Raw genomic sequence first — 9,059 nt, 5'->3', positions numbered from 1 at the left:
GGTGAAGACATTTCCCCTCATCTTTGTCCTAAATGGGCCCCCCCCCCAACCCTTTGACTGTGAGCCCCTGGTTCTGGACTCCCTGGTCATCGGGAACATTCTTCATTTGGTGGGTCTTCAGTGTTTGGGATTCTGTCCCGCAGTGATCATTGAAAGGGGGCCATTGAATAGATTCATGGCTGAATTTGACAGATTTTTTTTCGTGGTGCAGGGTTAAGGTGGGGAAGAAGCAGGAAAGTGTAGGTAACGCTCCATCAGATCAGAGATTAATAAATAATGGGGCATGCTCAAGCCTTGCTCCTGTCGATATGAAGAGATGCCTGAACCATGGTGAAGTGGCAGTGACCTGGAGGTGATCACACTGGAGTGGGTGCAGAGGACAGCACCCAGGCCATGATCTGGGCTGGAGGGTTTCACTTATACAAGGAGATTGGACAGACTGGAGTTGTTTACCTCAGAACAGAGGAGATTGAAGGGGGAGGGGGAGCGGTGGGAGCATGACGGCCAAGTTTCAAATGATGAGGCAAACAGATAAGGAGAAACTTTTCCCCTTAGTAGAGGGGCCAAGGGGCATAGATTGAAGGCAAGGGGCAGGAGATTTGGAGAGGACACGAAGTAAAAGCTTTCTCCCAGAAGGTGGTGGGAGTCTGGAACTCACTGCCTGGAAAGTAGCAGGGGGTGGGGCAGAGGCAGAAACCCTCCTCACCTCGAAGAGGGATTTAGATGGGCACTTGTGATGCCAAGGCTATGCACCACGTGCTGGAAGATGGGATTAGAGAATAGTTAGGTGGCTGGTTCGGCTTGGCAAAGGGCCGAAGGAACGGTTTCTCTGGTTTCCATTGACGTGATAGCAGCTGGTGTGAAACGACTGAATCCTGAGAGTCTGAGAAGCTGTAACGTGCTGGAGCCAGTATTGTTGAGAGCGAGAGTCAGTGTGAATTCAATGCTTTATTAATCTTTAAAGGTCAGTCACTATGCATAGAACAGCTGAAACAGGCAGCAAATACACTCAAATTGAAGGAGTTCATACAGTCAATGCAGACAATACGGACCAGGGAATGAACATACAACCAGTACCTTGCAAGCACTATACATTTACACAGGGAGTGTGGACAGTTTATTGAACGAGCTGGAGATGAGGACTCTTGATAGATATCCAGTATCCTTCCCAAAAGCATTCAAATCTATAAACTTGCACAAAGCAACCCACCTCTAATATGAAACAATTAGCTCAAAAATAAAACAAAATTACAAAAGGGAATTTGAGAGTAAAGTGGGCTTTGACCCTACTCTGAATTTGGTGAGCATGGAATTAAGAAAATACAATTAACGCCTGAAATCTCTCGTCATCAAGAGGTGAGTGCCTGAGACAGTTTCAGGATGGCAGGGCCGGCCAATAGAAAGGAAGTGTGGAGGCGAGTAGCAGCTATCTGCCTTCCTCGATTTTGGAACGTTCCAAATTTCTCCTTCCAGGTGACCCACAGGCAGGAGCCCTATCCCACTGCGACTTACACACAGCAACGTGGACTTATAAAGACTCAATGGTGTCTCAGTGAAGAGTTCTACCTGCAGGAGTTAAAATTACACATTGCCAGAGAGAAAAGGACATGTACTTGTGCAGAGTAGACTCCAGGTATCCCATAATAGCTGCAAACTGAACCTTTCCCTGGTCTCTCTCTCTCTCTGGCTCCAGATTTCTAACCATACTGGGGAACGTGTGGATGAATGGAGGTGTGACATTCTGTGACTTATCACGATTACGTCATCCCTTGACAGAGTGTTCAGTGTGTACAGACTACCCAAAAGTCGCTCTAACTAACCGTACTTCGGCAGTATCCCTCACAGCCTGTCCCCAGGGAATGTGCCCATTTGGTTTTAAGTTATATCAGGTTTTGCTAAGCGCGTGGTCCAAACTGTTTCATCACAACTTAACATGTTAAATACACGATCAGTGATGCGTTTAAATTCCTGGAAATGAAACAATTTAAAAGTAACCTTTGCAATTTCTTTTAAAGCTTCCTGCTGCAATCAAAGTCAACAAATAAAAAAAAATGTTGGTCATGATATTAGGAATCAACAGAACACGACTGGGAAATGTTAATGTGGTCTTTTTGCAAGGGTCAATCCTCCAATGGAAAGTCCTGATGGGATCCCTAATTCAGCAGCTCCAGGTAAGTGACTGGAACCTTCCCTTTCTTCGTTCCCTTTTCACCCATCAGCCAATCAGAATCCATTCCTGGTAGACTGTACACCGTGATGAGCTACACAGATTTGAAGAAGGACAAAACAACACTCAGTTAGATTCATCGATTCATAAACATCTTACACCTCTTGTTCACGTTCTAACTTCTTTAGGAGAGGCTGTAATGCAGCCTCCTGCCAGAGGTGGCACTATAGTGTGACATGTTGACATAGGCTTTCTCCATTGGAAATTTAGAAACAAATAGAAATAAGGGCAAAACGTATTCTGATTTACATCCTGACCCAAATATTTCCTCCATCCTTTTTAAAATTTGTTTTATTGGTTAGCCCAGTTGGCTGGATGGCTGCTTTGTGATGCAGAATGACAACAACAGCATGGGTTCAATTCCAACTCAGGTTACCACGAAGGACTCTCCTTGTCATAGAGCCATAGAGATGTACAGCACGGAAACAGACCCTTCCGTCCATAATGACCAGATATCCCAACCCAATCTAGTTCCACCTGCCAACACCCGGCCCATATCCCTCCAAACCCTTCCTATTCATATACCCATCCAAATGCCCCTTAAATGTTGTAATTGTACCAGCCTCCACCACTTCCTCTGGCAGCTCATTCCATACACGTACCACTCTCTGCGTGAAAAAGTTGCCCCTTAGGTCTCTTTTATATCTTTCCCCTCTCACCTTAAATCTATGCCCTCTAGTTCTGGACTCCCCGATCCCAGGGAAAAGACTTTGTCTATTTATCCTATCTATACCCCTCATGATTTTATAAACCTCTTAAAGGTCACCCCTCAGCCTCCGACGCTCCAGGGAAAACAGCCCCAGCCTGTTCAGCCTCTCCCTGTAGCTCAAACCCTCCAACCCTGGCAACATCCTTGTAAATCTTTTCTGAACCTTTTCAAGTTTCACAACATCTTTTTGATAGGAAGGAGACCAGAATTGAACGCAATATTCCAACAATGGCCTAACCAATGTCCTGTACAGCTGCAACATGACCCTCCCAACTCTTGTACTCAATACTCTGACCAATAAAGGAAAGCATACCAAACACCGCCTTCACTATCCTATCGACCTGCGACTCCACTTTCAAGGAGCTATGAACCTGCATTCCAAGGTCTCTGTTCAGCAACACTCCCTGGGACCTTACCATTAAGTGTATAAGTCCTGCTAAGATTTACTTTCCCAAAATGCAGCACCTCGCATTTATCTGAATTAAACTCCACCTGCCACTTCACGACCCATTGGCCCATCTGGTCCAGATCGCTGTCCACTACACCTCCAATTTTGGTGTCATCTGCAAACTTACTAACTGTACCTCTTATGCTCACATCCAAATCATTTATATAAATGACAAAAAGTAGAGGACCCAGCACCGATCCTTGTGGCACTCCACTGGTCACAGGCCTCCAGTCTGAAAAACAACCCTCCACCACCACCCTCTGTCTTCTACCTTTGAGCCAGTTCTGTATCCAAACGTCAACCTCTTCCCCCCTTGCCTGAGGTGTGTTGACCCTCAGGTTAAACCACCAGCAGTTGTCGGTCTCTCATGGGAGAGTACCCTGATGATCCTGGAAGGACTATGGTGACTTTGCTTATTCTATCATGGATATCGGCATCACTGGCTGAATATTACCCCTTGAGAAGGTGCCTTCTTGAACCGCTGCAGTCCATGTGCTGTGGGTAGACCCACGATGGTGTTACGGAAAGGCACTCAACACTGCTTATGCTGAAAAACGTTTCAGTTTCAAAACTTTTGATTTTAACTTGTTGGAGAGGTGCGGGTAGGTCATAATTATACCAGCATATAAAACAGAAATAAAACTGAGGCCTGATGTGAAGAGAATATGTCAGCTTTGCCAGCTCTGGTTATACATCATCACCAACAGCGATTCTCCTCTGTACAATTCTAAAGCTTAAAACTGGGACACCAGTGATATTGGGCTGGGGGCTGGGGGGCTGGGGGCTGAATCAGGAACCTTTGACAGAGGGAAAAGTCAAACGAGAGAAGTGCCAAGTCTATTTGGGAAGCAGCTGACAATGAGATACCTCCTTATCTGAAAAGGTAGTAGGTATAAAGTGGAGGATGTAGGTGCAGTCACCATATTTATGGGACATAGAATGTGGAACAACACAGAACAGAACAGGCCCTTCGACCCTCGATGTTGCACCGACCTGTGAAATATTCTCAGCTCGTCCCCCTACACTATCCCATCATCATCCATGTTCTAAAAGACAAGTTCATGAATAAGGAAGGATTTAGAGAGATATGGGCCAAACGCAGGCAGGTGGGACTAGTTCAGTTTGGGATTATGGTCAGCATGGGGACTGGTTAAACTGAAGGGTCTGTTTCTGTGCTGTAGGACTCTATAGGGACTCATTAATACAAAGTCCAAAGTCAGACGACACCAGGTTATAATCAAGAGCAGAGAGATGCTGGAAAAGCACAGCCAGCCAGGCAACATCTGAGGAGCAGGAAAAGCAACGTTTCGGGCAAAAGCCCTTGATCAGGAATCATCAGGATCTCGTCCAACAGGTTTATTTGAAATCACAAGCTTTCAGACAAAGGAGCAGCAACGGAACGTCTCTCTGAGAGAGCCTGGTGTTGTGTGATCTTTAAACTTTGTCCACCCCAGCCCAACACTGACACTTCCACATCATTAATACAAAGACACCTGAAGACTTGGCCATTAAAATGGCAGGGGGACATTTAACCCTGAAGCTGATTCAGACCTTCAAAGAGATCACAGCTACTCCACACCTCAGCTACAAGATAAATCTGAAATGTTAGACTCATGAGAAAGGCCCTGGGGAGGGGGGAGGGTTACACAGCTGGAGAGCAGGTGATGTAAGAGAGTAGGTTATACTGGGGAGGGGCAAACTCACGTGTAAGACACTAACCTCATCGGCCAGTAGTTGGAGCTCACTGGAGTCGGCTGCGTCGTAATCATAGAGCACCCGGGCCCTCCTCGTCCCACTGGATGGGGGGCTAACCTCCGGAAAACCCACCGAGGACTGTGTGGGGTTACACGGCCCCGCTAACGATGGAACAACTGGGATGGTGGCAGCAGATGGGGAGGCCCCGTGGGGCGGAACTGGTTTGTCAGTGTTCCCCACAAACGTCCCAGGAAACCTGAAATCAACAAATAGGACACCTCCTTTATTAGGCAGAACCATAGGGTCAGTGCTGAGGGAGTGCCGCACTGTCGGAGGGTCAGTGCTGAGGGAGTGCCGCACTGTCGGAGGGTCAGTGCTGAGGGAGTGCCGCACTGTCGGAGGGTCAGTGCTGAGGGAGTGCCGCACTGTCGGAGGGTCAGTGCTGAGGGAGTGCCGCACTGTCGGAGGGTCAGTGCTGAGGGAGTGCCGCACTGTCGGAGGGTCAGTGCTGAGGGAGTGCCGCACTGTCGGAGGGTCAGTGCTGAGGGAGTGGGCACTGTCGATTAGTCAGTGATGAGGGAGTGCCGCACAGTCGGAGGGTCAGTGCTGAGGAAGTGCCGCACTGTCGGAGGGTCAGTGCTGAGGGAGTGCCGCACTGTCGGAGGGTCAGTGCTGAGGGAGTGCCGCACTGTCGGAGGGTCAGTGCTGAGGGAGTGGGCACTGTCGATTAGTCAGTGAGGAGGGAGTGCCGCACTGTCGGAGGGTCAGTGCTGAGGAAGTGCCGCACTGTCGGAGGGTCAGTGCTGAGGGAGTGCCGCACTGTCGGAGGGTCAGTGCTGAGGGAGTGCCGCACTGTCAGAGGGTCAGTGCTGAGGGAGTGCCGCACTGTCGGAGGGTCAGTGCTGAGGGAGTGCCGCACTGTCGATGGGTCAGTGATGAGGGAGTGCCACACTGTTGGAGGGTCAGTGCTGAGGGAGTGGGCACTGTCGGAGGGTCAGTGATGAGGGAGTGCCGCACAGTCGGAGGGTCAGTGCTGAGGAAGTGCCGCACTGTCGGAGGGTCAGTGCTGAGGAAGTGCCGCACTGTCGGAGGGTCAGTGCTGAGGGAGTGCCGCACTGTCGGAGGGTCAGTGCTGAGGGAGTGCCGCACTGTCGGAGGGTCAGTGCTGAGGGAGTGCCGCACTGTCGGAGGGTCAGTGCTGAGGGAGTGCCGCACTGTCGGAGGGTCAGTGCTGAGGGAGTGCCGCACTGTCGATGGGTCAGTGCTGAGGGAGTGCCGCACAGTCGGAGGGTCAGTGCTGAGGGAGCGCCGCACTGTCGGAGGGTCAGTGCTGAGGGAGCGCCGCACTGACAGATTTGCCGTATTATGGAGTTATTGTTAGATCCAGGCTCCATGTGCTATTCCCAGCTGATGTGACAGATTCCCTGAATATCGTGTTTCAAAGAGAATCCGAGAAGATTCACACAGTGTCGTGGGGACAACACTTAACCCCCAATCACAAACATTGGGTCATCTGCCCACTGCTGTATAATATCGTGTGGGACCTTGCTGTGCCAGAGTTGGCTGCTGCGATTCATGCATTCCAACAGTGACTGCCTCGAAACTACGTGACTGACCGCAAAGCACGTTTGATCATATTGAGGCTGGGAAAGGTGCTATATAAATGCGAAGCTCTCTCCCTTTCTCTCCATGTAAACGTACGAGGAGGTGGAATTTCCAGAAGATTTGTTTTCTGGACGTCTGGCCTCCTGGGAATGCTGCTCGGACAGTGTTTGGTTTGGATTGTGGAGAATATTCATAAAATATTGCGCTGTTGTGCAGACAACCAAGGGGCATACATCTAGTCGCTGTTCGGGAAGAGAAACCTTTTCTCAAACTGGGCATGTAAACAAAACCAGACCCAGGGAGGTTGGGTTCAGGGTGGTCCAGCGGATGGGAGGCTGAGACTGATCAGAATTAACCGCACTCTCTGTGTGCTGCAGTGCGCGAGAAGGTGCGGGGGGGTCTTATCAGAGAGTCATGACCAGGAGCTTTTAACATCAGAGGCTTCTACACCACACTGTGGAGGCAATGGCCTGGTGGTATTATCACTCAGCTGTTCATCTAGAGACTCTGGGGACCCAGGTTCAAATCCCACTGTGGCAGATGGTGGAATGTGAATTCAATAAAGAATCTTGAATTAAGGTGACCGTGAGACTATTGTTAATTGTTGGAAAAACCCATCTGGTTCACTAATGTCTTTATATCCTAGCGTGTACCTGGTCTGGCCTACACGTGACTCCAGACCCACAGCAATGGGGTTGACTCTTAACTACCCCTTGGGCAATTAGGGATGGGCTGTAAATGCTGGCCTGGCCAGAAACGTCTCCATCCTGCAAATCAATAATGAAAAATCACAAACCCAGATGTGTACTTACATTTCTGTATTGGAGCTGGGAGCATGAAATAAAAATCACAGCGAGGTTAGAAAGGTATTTCCAGGTCAACGTTGCTACCCCCTCTCCCCCAAAGCCCCTGAGAGGTCACTGAGGGCTCCACGCCCACCCTATGAATTGTAAACATTGGGTCCTGGTCTGTCCCCAGGTGTTTCTCCCCCCAACCCCCTTTTGTTCACTCTGAGTCACAACGGATTCCTGGTTATCATCGGATTGACCCCGTCTCTGCAATTGCTCTCATCATTTAACATTACACAGGCACAGAGAGAGAGAGAGAGAGAGAGAGAGAGAGAGAGGAGTGGGGGGGGGGGAGAGAGGGAGAGAGAGAGAGCGAGAGAGACAGAGAGAGGGGAGTGGGGTGGGGGAAGAGAGAGAGAGAGAGAGAAGGGGTAGGAGGGAGAGAGAGAGAGAGAGACAGACAGACAGACACAGAGAGAGAGAGAGAGAGAGAGAGAGACAGAGAGAGAGTGGGGGGGGAAGAGAGGGACAGAGAGAGAGCGAGAGAGAGAGAGAGAGGGGAGTGGGGGGGGGAAGAGAGATAGAGAGATAGAGAGAGAGAGAGAGAGAGAAGGGGTAGGAGAGAGAGAAGGGGTAGGAGAGAGAGAGAGAGAGAGAGAGAGAGAGAGGAGTGTGGGGGGGTAGAGAGAGAGAGAAGGGGTAGGAGAGAGTGAGAGAGAGAGGGGAGTGGGGGGAGAGAGAGGGAAAGAGAAAGAGGGGGAGGGAGAGAGAGAGCGAGAGAAAGAGAATAGCAAGGGGTAAGACAGTGAGAGCAAGGGGCAAAGAGAGAAACACTCGGGTGAGTTGGAGGGAGTTACAGAGAAAGGGGGACAGAGAAAAAGATGTGAGAGAGACAGATAGAAAGGGGAGAGCAGGTGAGAAAGAAAGGAACAAAATGACAGCGAAAGAGCTGAGAGAGAGAGAAGGAGAGAGAAAGAGAGGGATCAGAGAGGGTTTGAGCTGAAGGCAGAGGTTGAACAGGCTGGGCAGTTTTCCCTGGAGCATCAGAGGCTGAGGGGTGACCTTATAGAGGTTTATAAAATCATGAAGGGCATGGATAGGGTAAATAGACAAGGTCTTTTCCCTGGGGTCAAGGACTCCAAAACTAGAGGGCATAGGTTCAGGGTGAGAGGGGAAAGATTTAAAAGAGACCTAAGGGGCACCGTTTTCACACAGAGGGTGGTACGTGTATGGAATGAGCTGCCAGAGGATGTGGTGGAGGCTGGTACAATTGCAACATTTAAAAGGCATCTGGACGGTAATATGGATAGGAAGGGTTTGGAGGGATATGGGCCAAATGCTGGCAAATGGGACTAAGTCAAATTGGGATGTCTGGTCTGTGCGGATGAGTTAGACTGAAGGGTCTGTTTCTGCGCTGTATGACTCTGTGTGAAATCAGAGACAGAGACAGAGACAGAGACAGAGAGAGAGAGAGAGAGAGAGAGAAGGGGTTGATGGTCACTGTCTATGTTTATTAGTAGTTGGGGTTCCTTGCCCGGTCACACAGTGATTTACAACATGTGTTTTCAATGAGGGTACCCAGTGCCT

At 49.6% G+C, this 9,059-nt stretch overlaps 1 protein-coding gene across 3 annotated transcripts in view; it reads right to left on the bottom strand.

Moving 5' to 3' along the window:
• Positions 1-929: 929 nt before the first annotated feature.
• The window catches only part of sh3glb2b (SH3-domain GRB2-like endophilin B2b), a 120,812-nt gene continuing 112,682 nt past the window's right edge, over positions 930-9,059 (bottom strand). For all 3 annotated transcript variants that reach the window (XM_060841566.1, XM_060841565.1, XM_060841567.1), the window contains 2 exons: positions 5,104-5,335; positions 930-2,261 (listed from right to left, as the gene is read on the bottom strand). In XM_060841566.1, the coding sequence (XP_060697549.1) occupies positions 2,154-2,261; positions 5,104-5,335 (340 nt within the window). In that variant the 3' untranslated portion in view covers positions 930-2,153. The remainder of the gene's footprint in view (positions 2,262-5,103; positions 5,336-9,059) is intronic.

The sequence above is a fragment of the Hemiscyllium ocellatum genome, chromosome 21 (genome assembly GCF_020745735.1).
Source record: "Hemiscyllium ocellatum isolate sHemOce1 chromosome 21, sHemOce1.pat.X.cur, whole genome shotgun sequence".
NCBI classification, from domain to species: Eukaryota; Metazoa; Chordata; class Chondrichthyes; order Orectolobiformes; family Hemiscylliidae; genus Hemiscyllium; species Hemiscyllium ocellatum.
Note: the sequence above shows the minus strand (reverse complement) of the source record. Positions and strands in the feature narration are given on the sequence as shown.